At 50.9% G+C, this 15,004-nt stretch overlaps 1 protein-coding gene across 1 annotated transcript in view; it reads right to left on the minus strand.

Annotated features, from left to right (window-relative positions):
* PKP1 (plakophilin 1) overlaps positions 1-15,004 on the minus strand; it is a 45,699-nt gene that overhangs the window by 24,137 nt on the left and 6,558 nt on the right. Inside the window, exon 2 of the mRNA XM_028120344.2 lies at positions 11,016-11,122. Within this exon, the coding sequence (XP_027976145.1) occupies positions 11,016-11,122 (107 nt within the window). The remainder of the gene's footprint in view (positions 1-11,015; positions 11,123-15,004) is intronic.

Below are 15,004 nucleotides of genomic sequence, written 5' to 3' on the forward strand. Positions count from 1 at the left end.
GCAAAGGAAACCATCAACAAAATGAAAAGGCAACCTACCGAATGGGAGAAAATATTTGCAAATCATATATCTGATAAGGGGTTAGTACCCAAAATATATAAAGAACTCATACAAATCAATAGGAAAAAACACAAAAATCTGATTTAAAAATGGGCAGATCTGAATAGACATTTTTCCAAAGAAGACAAGCAAATGGCCAACAGGTACATGAAAAGGTGCTCAACATCATTAGTTGTCAGGGAAATACAAATCAAACCACAACAGGATATCACCTCACACCTGTTAGAATGGCTAGAAAGACAAGAAAGAACAAATGTTGGCGAGAATGTGGAGAGAAGGAGACCCTTGCGCACTGTTGGTGGGAGTGCAAACTGGTGGAAAACAGGATGGAGTTTCCTTAAACAATTAAAAATAAGACTACTCTGTGATCCAGCAATTCTACTTTGGGGCATTTATCCGAAGAAAATGAAAACACTAACTTGAAAAGATATGTGCATTCCCTGTGTTCGCTGCAGCATTATTTACAATGGCCAAGACGTGGGAAAACCTAACGTCCATCAGTGGATGAATGGATAAAGAAATTGCCGTGTATACATACGTACAATGGAGTATTATGAAGCCATAAAAAGAATGAAATCTTGTCATTCCCAGCACTGGATGGACGTTCAGGGTATTATGTTAAATGAAATAAGTCAGACAGGGAAAGACAATTATCATATGACCTCTCTTATACGCAGAATCTGAAACCCATCCCCCCAAACCCAAAAACCTAAGAACAAATACATAAAAACCAAGCTTATAGATGCAGAGAACAGACTGTTGGCTGCCAGAAGTGGGGGGGGGGGGCGGTGAGAGGCTGGGGAAATAAGTGAAGGGGGTCAAAAGGTTAAAAAAATATCATTTTTAAATGCTCCCTAAAAAAAAAAACAAAACTATTCAGTCGGGCATGTGGCTGGTCACCTTGGGGAGGGGGCTGCACTCTGTCGCTTTACCTGACCTGCTGGACCAGCTTTAGGAAAATTATCCTGCATGATGAGTTTGTGACCCAGAATCTCCCCAGGGGTGGGACAGGCACTGCTGGTGATTGTGAGGTGACATCAGAGCATTTAAGGCACCACAATAACCAACATTGGCGCACATGGAAAGCGCTTCCTTTTTCCATTTGATCACCACAAGGAGAAAATCTAGGTTGGTGCCAGTATGTTTCTTTAACACTTGCCAGCCTCTCTTTCTAAGCAGAAAGAAAAAAAAAAAAAGCCTTATCTAGCAGGAATTAAATGATGATTTGTTTTTATTCTATTTATTATTATTGGTTATAAGTTACGGTTAGCCTTCATCTATGGCAAAGAATATTGGGGTTTTTTTTTTTTGAGTTAGTGATATAAATTTTCCTTTGAAAATTTCCCTTGAAATTTAAAAGTAAGTACATCAGAAATAAATCATAGTTGGTTGACGATTTCATAAAAATTGTGACAGCAGACTGCAAATGACCCAGGTTTGGGAAACACTGTGGCCCACAGTGGCAAGGGTACCCAGATGCAACAGTGTGACAAGGTGCTCTGGGCAAGGAGTCGGGGAGATTGGGGGCGAGGAGTCCGGAGTTTGGGGTCCCAGCCCTGGGTCTTCCCTGTCTGGCTGTGCAGCCTTGGGCAGTCACCTCACCTTTCTGATCCTCTTTCCCCAGCTACGGAGTGCCCCGTGAGGCTTCTTCTGACTTTGGCATTCTATGATTCAGCCACCCCTGAAGTCACAAACAGCCTCCTTCCCAACCTAGCTCAGTGCTTCTGAACAAACCCACAAACCCCACCCTTCATCCCCTTCAGGCCACACCCTTGTGTGGCCTGCAGGGGAGAAGGAGGGGAGTGCTGGGGGTCTAGAGCCCCAGAGCTGCTGCTCTTCCCAGCCGTGTCTCTACTACCCCTCTTCGCCACCCCCCACCTGATTTGATTTTGTTTTTCAGCTGAGTTTGCTCTCCTGGGGCAGGGAGGCCTCCGTAGAGACTTGCCAGGGCCCTGGGGGAGAATGCTGAGCCTCACCCTAGCGAAGGGTGGGGATGGCTCTTCCACCCACTTGGGAAATGCTGCAGCAGTTGTCTCGCTGAGCTCTGTGACAAAAGGAAAACTCTCAAACCAGAAAAGAGGCATCAGAAGATCTACCCGGGGCTGTGTTTTCATGGACCTCCTTCACGCCCCCCCCCCCCCACCCCCGGCCCCAGTTTCCTGGCTTTGGAGCATTTGCAGCTCGCCTGGCAGAAGAGGAGATCCTGACTCACTCCAGCCCACTGGGCTCTGGACTCAGTTCTGCCAAGTCTACCTGTGAGGTACCGGGCAAGTCCCTGCACTTTTCTGCAGCTTGATTTCCCAGCACAGAACATCAGAAGAAGGAGAACACCTATCAATCTCATGAAGACCGAGGAATCAAGTGGGGAAATAAAAACATGAACACTTTGGGTAAATTCAAAATGCTGCACCAATTCAAGGGATTATGACAGGGATGCTGAAGATTGGAGTTCTTCCCCTGTGAGAGCCAGCTGCAGACAAAGGCGGTGGGGCTGTGGCCGCCTGGCGAGCTGCCACATGCCTGCTCACCCCAGAACCTGGGCGCCGGGGTGGGGGGGCGCTGCCCAGACCTTCTGCTCCTTCTGGGGCCTGGGGCTGGAGCTGGGGAAGGAGGCCTCCCCACCCTGCCACCTATAGCTGAGGGAACGGAGGCCTGCGGAGGTTTACATCAGCTTTGAACGACATCCTCTCTGATGCTCTTGTTTCCTCCTTCAGTTGCTTTTAACTATAGTGTTAGGACTTTAAAGACTTGTTGGTTGAGTAGATCAGTTCTTGTCAGGACCAAAAAAAAAAAAAAACAACAAAACCAAACCAACCAACCAACCAACCATCCAAACACACAAAACACCACGCCCCAAACAAAACTCCACTAATTTCTTTTCTGGAGCAGAATAAAGTTTACAATTATCCTTGATTCTTCCAATCTTCCCTGTAACGTTTCAGAGGCTCTACTTTGAATATGTCTGTGAGAAGGAAGGTGAGAATGGTGACCAACTCAGGCCACCTTCCTTCTCGGAAGAAGGCCTAATTCCATTCCATGGGGCCAGAGGGTCAGCCGCCTCACACTATCCACCCCGGCCTCGCCGTAAACTCAGAGCTCTCTGCAAAACGAGTGAAGTATTTGTGGAGACTTGCTGATAGATTAAGCTGAAGGAAGATGTAAAAGAAGCTCTGCCATCTCTCCTGAGGAGGGACGGGCCGTCTGAGAAGGGCCAGCTGCTGAATGACTGTGCCCAGGGCTGGCAAAGTCCGATGCGGCCCACCAGCTCTATTGCTGCCCTCCTGAGCCCCTGACTCTAACCTCTGTCCCTGAGTATTCTGGCCAAATCATCTGGCCTCCCGTCCCCCATGAGGGTCCTCGCTGCCTTCTCCTGGGTCCTGTGCTCCTCAGGGGCAGAAGGCTGGGGTGGGAGGCAGGCTCGTTGAGCTCAGAGGGCATCACGGGTCCCGCGCCCCCAGGAATTGGTGGCAGGAGGCCAGGGAGGCTTACGAGGCCTCTGGAGCTGGCAACAGACAAATAGCCGCCCTCCTTGGGGGGGGGCGGGGATCAGTCAGAAAAGAGGGCCCAGGAGCTACTGTCAGACCGAGCCCCAGGCCTGGGAGCATTTCTCCTCTGCCCACATCCTCTCCTTTCATAGCCAGTTCCAAGCTCAGCTCTTCCAGGAGACTTGCCTGGTTTCCTCCACCCTTGGATGCCACTGGCACGTACTTGCTGGAACCACGTTCCCCTCCCATTGCAAGCCCATGGTGCGGACACGGGAGGCATTCCCCGATTCCTCGCCCCCGAGGAAGGCCACAGGATCTGAAGAGATGGCCTGAGCCACTGTCTGGTCTGCTGATGGTCAGCCCGAGGCCCGGCCGGGAGGGGAGTCCCAGCAGCAGTCACCGGGGCGGTGATGTTCTGAGAAGCCCACAGCCAGACCTGTGCTTCTTCCTTTCCTCCGCCTTATCTCTGGCCTCTGAAGAGTCCTCCCTGGTCTGCCCGAGCCTCAGCCAGGAGGAGGTAGTCTCCGGCCTCCCCGAGGGGCTGGAGTCAGCCATGCAGGGAAGTCAAGCACTAAAGGAAGCCCCTCCCTTTTGGCTCCACTTCGAAGACAGCGGAACTTCTCACGTGGAAAGCTGAGCCCCTCCAGTGGGCTCCAGCTTATGAAGGAGGGCCCCTCCCCAAGGGACACCCCAGATCCAGCTGTTGGCCACAGCTTCTTCCATAGGAGGGTCTGTAGCCTCAGCAAGGTGTCTGTGAAAACACGCCACAAGGCAAGCGACTGCTTTCCACAGGGAGGGGTGCCCCGGAGCCGGCCAGGCCAGCTCTCACTCCCGCGCCTCACGCTCTCGGGCACATTCTGTCCCTCAGCAAGCAGGATCATTGTCTCTTCTTGTCGGGTGAGAGCCTGGGGCCCTCGTGGGACCCTCCTATCTCCCAGGCCGAGTGGGCGTGAGTCACAACCTGGCAGCGGGGATACTGACTTGGCAAACACATCAATCACTCCCTCTTGGGGAAGGAGCCTGTACCCACTCTGTCTTTCCTTCCCCTGCACTTTCTTTTTTTTTTTTTTTTTTTAAGATTTTATTTATTTATTTGACAGAGAGACAGCGCAAGAGGGAACACAGGCAGGGGGAGTGGGAGAGGGAGAAACAGACTTCCCGCCAAGCACGGAGCCCGATGCGGGGCTCGATCCCAGGACCCTGGGATCGTGACCTGAGCCGAAGGCAGATGCTTAACCGACTGAGCCACCCAGGCGCCCCTCCCCTGGCCTTTTCAAGAACAGAGGCCCGGCCGGTACTGCCAAAGGAACCCAGGGGCCCCAAGTGACCTTCAGAGCTGAGAAATGGGAGCAGGGGAGGAGGTGGAGCCCGAGTTTTAAGTTGGGATAGTTATGAGGTGGAGCCATTTGCCACGTCTATTTCCTCTCTGTAAAGCCAAAGTAAATGAGGTCCTACCACCTTTCCAGCCTGTTGCAAGGGTTAATTAACTGCTGTTTTCCTGGTGCTTGGAGATGCTCAGATGAAAGCAGGGAGGAAGTGCAGAAGCCCGCATCCCTCCGGAGGCCTAGGTGGGGGTTCTTAGCGGGAGGACCTGACCCTGACCCTGCTCCCAGGGAGACCTCCATGTAGGCTTTGGCTATGGAGTCCTGTAGTTAATCAGACTCAGCTCTCAAGTCACACAGAACCCTGAGAAGCTGGAGCTGAATGGGTCCTTGTCTCGGATCTAATCCACCTGCCCTGCTCCCTAGATGGGAGAGCCAAGGTCTGGAGAGGTGAAGACCACCCCAGATCCTTCAGTTTGTGGTAGCCCAGCTGAGATGAGAATCCAGGCCTCCCACTACTGATCTGACATGCCAGAGCCACAACCCCTTACTGCTTTGGAATAGGAATCTCACCCATTTTAGAGATGGGCAAGCTGAGTCTCAGTCAGGTTAAGAACTTGCCCGGGTCATATAGCCAGTAAAGGAGCAAAGCGAGGATTTGGATCCAAAGTTCCTGGCCAAAGTGCAAGGCTTATTCCTCTACACCAGGCTGTTTTGGGGAATAGACTGTGTTAACTGTGGATTGGTAAAGATGGTCTCTTTCTCTGCTTCAAGGGCAACGATCTTGTCATGTTTCTCTCTGGTAGCTCCTCTGTAGTACCTGCCCAAGGCCCACCCAGCCTTTGTGGACACTCCAACCACACAGCTACCTAGAGAACACAGTGCTTGGGTTTCCCATCCCCTATTGAAGCTTCATGCAACCCCAGCCCTCTCATCTGTAAAAATGGGCCACCCAGGTGGCTTCAGGTTTAGACTGGGCAGGATCACTTCTTCTCAGGGTGAGGGTCCCTAGCACGTTGTCCACAAAACTCTGTCATGGGTGGATCATCAAATACTGACATGTCTGTTAGGCAAGTTCAGCTAAGAAGGGTTTGGGAAAAAGATTTGCCAGTGAATCCTGGATTAAAGTAGAGAAATGGGGTCAATAAACAGGACAAAGGCAGAGTTTTCCCTCATTATACTCCTGGGGATTCTCACCCTCAGGAGCACGGGGCTAGATTTAAGTGAGCACGGTTGAGGGATTCAATATGGCAGCACCCCAGGTGTGCCCTAGCCCAGACCTCCTGGCTGACGATGCCCACATGGCTTCTCTCTCCTAGAAATCAGCTCCTGGGCAGGAGGGTCTATTTCAATCCATAACCAAAGAACATTTCACTTGATGTGACTCCTAGAAGACCTGAATGCTCAAGATGCGCTTCTTGATTTGTAAGTAGGAAAACCTTTTCGAGCTGGAGATGATAGAAAAGGAGATGACTGTCTTAATCCAGAAACATTGCCTGGAAATCAAAATTGTCCACTTGCCTCAGCTTCATCTTGACAAACCCTGCGATAAGAACCAGCTTTGGAATGGAAGGGCTGTGCCTTCCAGTGCCTCGAGCTCTCTACTCCTCTCATCTTGGTCTCAGCTGACCCAGAGGAAGGTATTCAAGGGACCTATTACAAGGTCCCCTAACAGGAGTCAAACAGCTTCCACTTTCTTACCAGAAGTGGCTATGGCCGGAAGTAATTCTCTTTGCGTCCCTGGCCTAAGAGAGGAGCACTTAAGGGAGTCCTGTTTTTATTACAGGGAATGTGTGGGAAGACACCCTGACCTAGGGTTGCCGGACTTGGCAAATAAAAATGCCAGATCTGGATTTCAGGTAAACGACAAATAACATTTTAGTGTAAATATGTCCCAAATATTGTATTTTATTGCATTTTATTTGGCACCTCTGCCTGACCCCCATTAATCCTTAGGGCTGAGTGAATCCAGCTTGAGTCTAGGAAGGAAAAAATGGCTGCTCTCTGCTTCCTTTGAAGGAGGCTGGCTCCTCAAGGAAAGTGTAGGCTTGGTTGGGGGATAGGAGGAGGGAGGAAATTAAGGGATCCAAACTCTCCTGCAGGTCCCTAAAACACAGTTGTGGTGTTAAAAGATTGAGATGCAAAAACAAAAACCCAACCAAAACAAAAACCCCACATAAAAGGACCATCGAAAGTCTGGAGTAACGAGAACAAAACTCCATTAGACTGGGAGTTAGGAGGCCAGGAGTCCAGTCTGCTGTCCTATTAAGCGGCTGTGTGATCCTTGCTGAGTAATTTACCCTCTCTGGACCTGCATAGCCTTAGCTGTAAAGTGTCAGCCTCCCGGGCGCCCTAATATTTCACTAGTCTGGTCCTGAGAACTGGAGCAGAACAGCAGAGTCTGTTTATCCGAGAAATTGAGCAGGGAGGCCAAAAACTGCCCCGTTCTGTCCCACCTCCCCCCGCTCCTCCCTCTCCCTGCGGTCTGTGCCACCCTGGGGCTCCTGCCCTGTCTCTGAAGGAGGAGGAGAGTGGAACGGCCGGCAGAGAGTTGACTGGGCCAATGACTTTCTTTGGATCAATCTTCCCTTTTCCTTAAGGCCCTTGATGCTTTTTGTGTGTCAGATTAAGTTTTATGTTATGATAAGACTCTCTTGGTTCAATTTTCTTAATTTGTGACATAAGTGATCATAGACTATAAATAGTACAGTTACACATCTATTTAAATTAAAAGACTATTGCTGATATAGAATATAAGGTCAAATTGTAAGGTAACACCACTGATTTTTAAGATTTTTAGAACTTTCGGGGCGCCTGGGTGGCTCAGTCATTAAGCGGCTGCCTTCGGCTCAGGTCATGATCCCAGGGTCCCCGGATCGAGCCCCGCATCAGGCTCCCTGCTCCGCGGGAAGCCCGCTTCTCCCTCTCCCACTCCCCCTGCTTGTGCTCCCTCTCTCGCTGTGTCTCTCTCTGTCAAATAAATAAATAAAATCTTAAAAAAAAAAAGATTTTTAGAACTTTCATTTTGGAATTGCCTGCAGATCCTTTGCATATTTAAATAACGTATATACTTCATGGTGACGGATCTCTGTTATTGGAAGTTCATTTGATATTTGGAACTGGAGCTAAATCTGAGGAGTGAGGTGCTCAAAGTGGCTAATATTGTTTCTGGTCAAATACAGGTCACGACAGTAAAGAAATAAGGCTGGTTTTCTTAAATTTTTTAAACACACTGATAGTTGTGTTTAAAAAAATTTTTTTAGAGGGTCTGGAAATATTCTGAGCAAGGGCAGAACTGATGCAGTAGTCCAGAAGAGCAAATAATGGCTGCATTTGACTTGTCCTTTGACCTCCATGCTTCTCCCAACTCGACTGCAAGTTCACTGAGGGCAAAGACCGAATCTCATCTGGATGTCTGCGGTGCGCCTCGCTCCCTGCCCTGCCCCGGAGTTGCTCAATACAAGTTGGCTGACGGCGTGAACGTGAAGTATCTGCGGGAAACGGGCCTTCAGCAGCTTTCAGCAACTGCTGAAACCCGCTGATGAGGCTTGTGCCCACGAACCACATCCTGCTCCCCTCATTACCTGCCTTCTGCTGCCATATTGGTTTCACCAGAAGGGAGGAGAGGAAATGGTCCTGTGCCAGTTGTACCAGCCATGGGAAAATCCCACGGGCATAGATTATCTCACCGCCACTGAGCTCTATTACCTTTTGTCCCTCTCTCCTTCTCCCTAAGTCCTGGCCCTGCTTGGTTTTTCCCCGTCCTTGGCTGATTATATGCCTGGCTCCAATATCAATTATTCCATTTCCTCCCTACCTTGCCCCCTCCCTCTGCCAAATCCTCATGTGTGCTCAGCTCTTCACCGTTCCCATAGCCCCTCCTGAGCTGAGAGGAGACAGGACGTGCCTCAGCAGCTACCCTGTCATGAGTCATGTCTGAAGTCCCGCCAGCGAAGAAGGAGCAAGGAGGGTTGGGCCTTAGGGCGCGGGAAAGGGAAGGCATTTTCATGGATTGTCAGAAAACAGGCACAGGGAAGGGTGGGGGCAGTTTGGGAGTATCAGGAGCTGCTGAGATTACTGAAGACTAAGTTGATTAACCAGAAGAAATGCCCAACATGGGCCAGGTGGAGATTTTTTTTAAAGAAAGACCTCTGAAAGTGTTCCTTTGCAGTTCTTGGTTACAAATTTCCATGTGTAATGACCCCACACTGCCCATCTGATAACACTTCCCTGTTAACGTAACATCAACCTGTGGGTGAAGTACACCACACAGATATCCTCATTCCCATTTTACAGATGAGAAGACTGATACTCAGAGAAGTTAGGAGTTTTATCTAGTCACAGAGCTATGGAGTGGTAGAACCTGGACTAGAACCTAGCTAAGCTTTCGAGGCTCTGATTTGTAACAAAATATATGTAAAGACCTGTAACATCCACTCAGTCAGCACGATTATTCATTCTGACTGCTGGTCCAGTCCAGTGATCCGCCTTCCCTGGGTCTCATATAAGCCTTTATACTGCATTACTAAGTCATCTTCTCTAAGTCAGATTTTGTCTGGTCATCACTCTTAATGTCAAAGCACTTTATCCACATCTGTGCCTGATCTGTCAGCTTATGGGCTCAGCCAGCTGTCTATATGTTGCACTGACGGTATCAACTGACATCAAAAATCAGTAATATGGGAGGGGGATAAATTTGCAGGAAACCCGGTTAATTCTACCCTCTGGTCCCTAACCTGAAACATGCAAGAAAGACAAACACTCCCCAGTTAGCCCCAACGAGAACTTAGGAAGGAAGGATCAAACTGACAACCAAAAGAATACCTGACTCATAAACCATCCACCCTTTCCCTTGCCCAGGACCCCAAAACTTAGGGGTGACATTTGTAAACAATGTGGGTTCAAAGCAAATGCCATTGAAACCTGGAGCCCCAAGAAGACAGCACCCCGTATTCCCATGGAAAAAGCAGCCTCTCGCTCCATCCGCATAATATCCCATAAAAGAATTCCCAAGAGCCATTCAGGCTAATGTTGGAATTAGCAAAAATAAATGAATGTCACAGAATTTGGAGATAGGGAGAAAACCTGGGTGTCATTTAGCCCAATACCCCGGATATTCAAGTAGAGGAAAACTCCTACAGTGTTTTGTATGGTTGAACCACAGCATTTACCACAGACCTTGGTGCAGGGTCAGGGCTAAATAAATATTTGTTCAGTAATGGATGGATGGGCATAGTGTTTTGAAATCACACAGAAAGACAGTGACAGGGCTAGGATTAAAGGATCTAGAATATCTCTACCTTTGTTAGTTAAAAAAAACCCTTAAGACTGATGATCATCAGGTTTTTTTAATGCTCATTATTTCATTTAATCCTGACAATAACCCCACGACGTAGACTTTGTTATACCCATTTTATATGTGAGGAGACTGAGGCCCAGGGGTAGATATATCTTGCCCAGGGTCACATGCTCAGTGAGTAGCAGAGCTAGAATTTGGATCCAGGTTTGTCCAACTTATAGGCACTTATAGATACTCCAAGCCCAACGTAGGGCTCAAACTCAGGACCCTGAGATCAAGAGTTGCATGCTTTACCAACTGAGCCAGTCAGGAGCCCCTGCCCAACTTATAAACTCAACACTCCACTCCAGCTTGTACACTCTTATCCAAGAGTCACTGCAGGGTACATGCTCTCCCAGCCCCAGGGGACTTCTAGAGCACCCTCCTTGGTCATCGGCACATATGGAGCAGAGAGGTCTCTTTACAATTTTCCTCGAAATATCTAAGTTAATCCACAAATGGAACTTAAGAATTCAAGCTCCTCTCAAATCCATGATCATATCAGACATTTTAGAACATGGACTTAAAACACATGCTCTTTTCTTTATGCTTTTTCTAAAACGTTCTCATTTGAGACATCCAGAAATATCCAATCAGCCTAAATAGGAGACTGCACTAACAGCCATCCATAAAGTAATGGCCAAGCAAATGGACCTGGTCAGGGCTGCTGGGCCTCACCTCAGGGACCAAAGCAGCCCCTTCCCACCCTGTATCACTCTTCTCAGCAACCTATGCAGGTTTGCTCTCCCACAAGCCCTAAACCATCCCCACCACTATTCCGGGTCTTTTTGAATGGGAGCAGCTCCTTACCGGATATCCCCACGAGCCATTCCCCGCCTGGAACTTGGAGTAGTAGCTGCTCCGGCTGGTGGTCCCATAGTTGTTGTAATTGTCGGCCAAGCCATCATACATGGAACCTTGAGGACAAAGGCAGGGGGTTAGGACAGGGATGGCCATGCTCTTCACTCACCTCTCCTCCCCACAGCATCCAGGTCCACCATGCCCCATGGAGGAGACCAGGGCTGAGCTCTTGAAGGGGGAGGATAGGAAATATGTGTCATCCACTTGCCATCTCTGTCTCTCTACTCTACCTCCTTCACAGTCAGGGCCAAGGAAGGGCCCAGGCCAACTGCTGCAGGGACAGCTCTGAAAATCTTGGTTGAGCCCTTCCTGGGCTGACTGAATGTCTCCCTGTTACTTGGGGTCAGTTGACACCTACAAGCCAGGAGTTGGCCTAGAGGGCCATGGAGCATCGCCATTCTGTTCCAGGGAATCATGACTCCACATTCCACAAGGATAAGCTCCCCACTGGGGGAGGACTGGCAGGATCTCAGCATTCCAGGTCCAGGGCCCCGAGGTCAGAGCCACAGAGCAGTGAGGGCTGATGAGAGGCCAATTCGGGGCAAAGACTCTGGTTTCAAACCTTAGTCCGGCCCCCGCTAGTGACGACGCGGTCTTTTGTCACTTCCTTCATCTCCTAGGTGCTCCAGATGGTGAAGGCGGGGTGGCCACCAACCTCAAAGGCCCCAGTGAGGATTAATTAATGTTTTCAGAGTGCTTGGAGACCCACAAATGACAGGCTCCACAAGAGGACAGAGTGTCATTAGGGTTATTAGCGGCAAAATGGCTTTGAATCACAGAAATCCGAACTGGTTTTGGGCTCCTGGTGGGGCTGCCTTCTCTTCTCCCCTTCACCAGTGGCAGGTGGGCCCTAAAGGACAGTCCCCCAACTCTGCCAAAGCTGGTCTGTTGGCTGCCTTACTGTCCTTGAAACACGGCTGACCGGGACGCGGCCGTGACTTTGCTCACACCATGCCCCTTGCCGGGTCTGCCTTCCCTTCTTGGCCACAACGTTCAGATCTCACCTATCTTTCAAGGCCAAGCTCGGGATCTCATCCCTTTGGGGAAGCCTCTTCTGTCCAGCCCTGCCCAGGGCGACCTCTCCTACATCTAAACACATCCTTCCCTGCTGTCTGGACCCTGAGTCACATCCTGCCTGTGGTCCCATTCCCTACACCGGGATGTGCATGAGGGCGAAGCCAGGGCTCTATGGCCTGGACACCCAGAGCAAGGCTTGCCCCACACTCTTTTTATGTGATGAGCCCTCTGGGGAAAAAAAGAAAAGTGGGATCCAGCGAGAGCCTCCTAAGGGGGATGAGCACTTCTTTTCTCTGAAGTGATGGTCAGACTCCAGCATCAGAAACCCTATCTAGCGGGAAGGGTTTGACAGTGATCTTACCTGGCCAGATTAGCTCCTTCCCATCTGCCACATCACACCCACTCAGATTCCTAAGCCTTTTTAGGGCAGTGGGTGTGTGTGGGGGGGGTTAGCATTTGAGCTGAGAGAAGGAATAGCGCGGTGGGGCGGCAGCTTTGGAATGGGCCAGGTGTCTCTGCCCGGTGCCATTTCCTCTGTCTGAAGCCAGCCAGAGGGCCACCCCATTGCATATAGGAGGGGCCACTGCCCCGATTCCCATTCCCACCCCTCCCCTGCCATCATGGAGGAGCAACAGGCCATTAGGGTTATCGGCTATGGCAGAGATAACTTGCCCTGAAAGCCTAGAGGTGTTGACATTGGTCTTGGCTCTGACATTTGGGCAAGTCGCTTGCTTCTCTGGGCCTCAGCTTCTTCAGTAAAAAGAAGGGGTTGGCCTCTATATACCCCAAAGGCCCCATACAGCTCCAGCGTCCCATGGCCATGTGATTATAGTAACCCATGCATGCCCCATGGCATTCAGAGAAGCTTGCAAGGAAGATGGGGAGACATCAAAGGTACACCACCACCTCCTTTGCTGCCTGCCTCGGGGTCCTCCCAGAGGTGTCCTGCGGGCCCAGGCCTGACTCCTGAGCGGACTCTCCTGAGCCTCTGACTTGATCCGAGCTCCCCTACCAAGTGCAGACAGCTGGTTCCTCTTCCTTTCTCAGGAAGCTGCCCCCCTGGAAAGGCTGCCTTTGTCAGGAGGAGGCTGGAAGCCATCTCATGGGCTCAGCCATCCCGACCCAGCTCACGCCAGGGAAGGGGCTATGGCCAGGACCCTAGGCACGCACGTCAGGCCCTGAGGCAGCTGACCGCCAGGTCTCGTCTGATTCCCCCCGGTCCAGCCTATTTCTCTCATCCCTTGCAGGGTTTGATGGGCCAGAGTTCACCTGGCTGTTGCCCCGTGAGCAGCGATGTCTCACCCAAGGGCAGCTGTGGATCAGCCAGCTGCTTTTAGATAGAAAATCTGGGATGGTGACAGACAAAGAGTTCTGTGGAGCCCCAGGGAGGCCTTCTGCTAGGGGAGACATCCCCAGGAGGCTCAGGAGAGGGCAGGCTCCCATGGGGCCTGCACTTCTTCTCAAAAGGGAATCTGTCAGCAGTGACATCACTCACCCTCTTGGTCATCAGATGAAGCATCTCCTCCCTCCATGCCCTGCACCTGCCTGCCTCTCTCTCACATTATCTCCTCCATGTGGGAGGTAGGGAGTTTTCTACCATGGAGGCAGGGGTGAATAAGACCTCCGGAATGCCCTATCCTTCCAAAAGCCAGTCCCTGTGTCCCAGTGGTGACTTTAGCGATGACAGGTGTGGGCTATAACACTCACTTCTGGTGGGGCCAAGGCCTCCAGGCCCTTCCAGGTGGCTCCTAAAGGCACTCCCTAAGATCCATCTGCAATTGGGGGTCAGATCACCTGACTCCCACCTTAAGATGCTTTGCTTCGCTTCCTTGTGAGAATGAGGCTGCCATCACACCAGCCAGCACCGCTTCTCTGGCAGTAGGGTAGCTGCACTTGGGGTCAAGGTTCTGAGGTAGAGAAGGAGTCCAGAGAAGTTACCTACTTGAGGTCACACTTTGCATTGTGCCCGATGACCAAAGACATGCAGGTAGGAGGTGAGGTGAGCTCTATTAATAAGAGTGGGGCTCCCTTCTCCTGACCCTAGGGTGTCTGGCTGGTACACATGACCCTTGGAAAGTCAGGTTCAACAGCAAGAACATGGGGGTTCTCAGTGAGAGTGATGGTAATAGCTCTGACAGCTTTCCCTTCTCTATCGAGTCCCCCGACTTCTTCACAACTCATTTCTAGGGAGCCTTTCCTGATTAACTCCACCTGGTCCCATCACCCCTGGCTAACTGCCTCCTCAGAACAGGGGCACAGTCAGGTGCAGTCAGTTCTCCATCTCATGACTGTGCCAGTGTCCACCATCATGTACTTCGGGCACTCACTGAAGCAAGCATCATGTCTCTTCTTTCCCTGGGATTTTGGGCGCAGGGCGTGGCTCTGGCTGGGGTGGGCCAAACCTGGACTGAGCGGGCCTTTTTTGTCAAGCAGTTCACCCCTCATGGTGGAGGTGCTTAGGTGTCTGGAGGCTCCACATCCCCCAAACTGCAGCATGGGACCAGGGTCCTGGAAGGCTACTCAACCAGGCCCTCCTCCCATCCAAAGAGGTCCCTGATGGGTGGGGTAATCCAGGGAGACAGAGGATCTGAGAGCAGCTCGAGAGCAGGCACAGCCACCTCCTTGAGGAGGATCCTTGCTGTCGGGGGTGGTAAGGGGAGGTGATCCCAGCACCCAGCTCACCCCACAGAATCACCCCTACTTTCGTAGCTGAGCACCTGCATTCCCACTGTTTCCTCCAGAAGGGTGAGCATGCCAGAAGCAAAGCGTGGGCTTCTCAGTGGAGCTGGCTGCCAGCCCAACTTGGGCATTGTCCCCAGGAGGCACAAGCCCACCCACAGAACCCCGAGGGCAAAGAGCAAATGTCTCTGAGAACATATTGCTTCCTCCAGCGTACGATCAATTCCAGCAGCTCTGTCCGC

This window comes from Eumetopias jubatus, unplaced genomic scaffold (assembly GCF_037043125.1).
Source record: "Eumetopias jubatus isolate StellerSeaLion01/CBP00866 unplaced genomic scaffold, mEumJub1_p1.0 scaffold_12, whole genome shotgun sequence".
Lineage (NCBI taxonomy): Eukaryota > Metazoa > Chordata > Mammalia > Carnivora > Otariidae > Eumetopias > Eumetopias jubatus.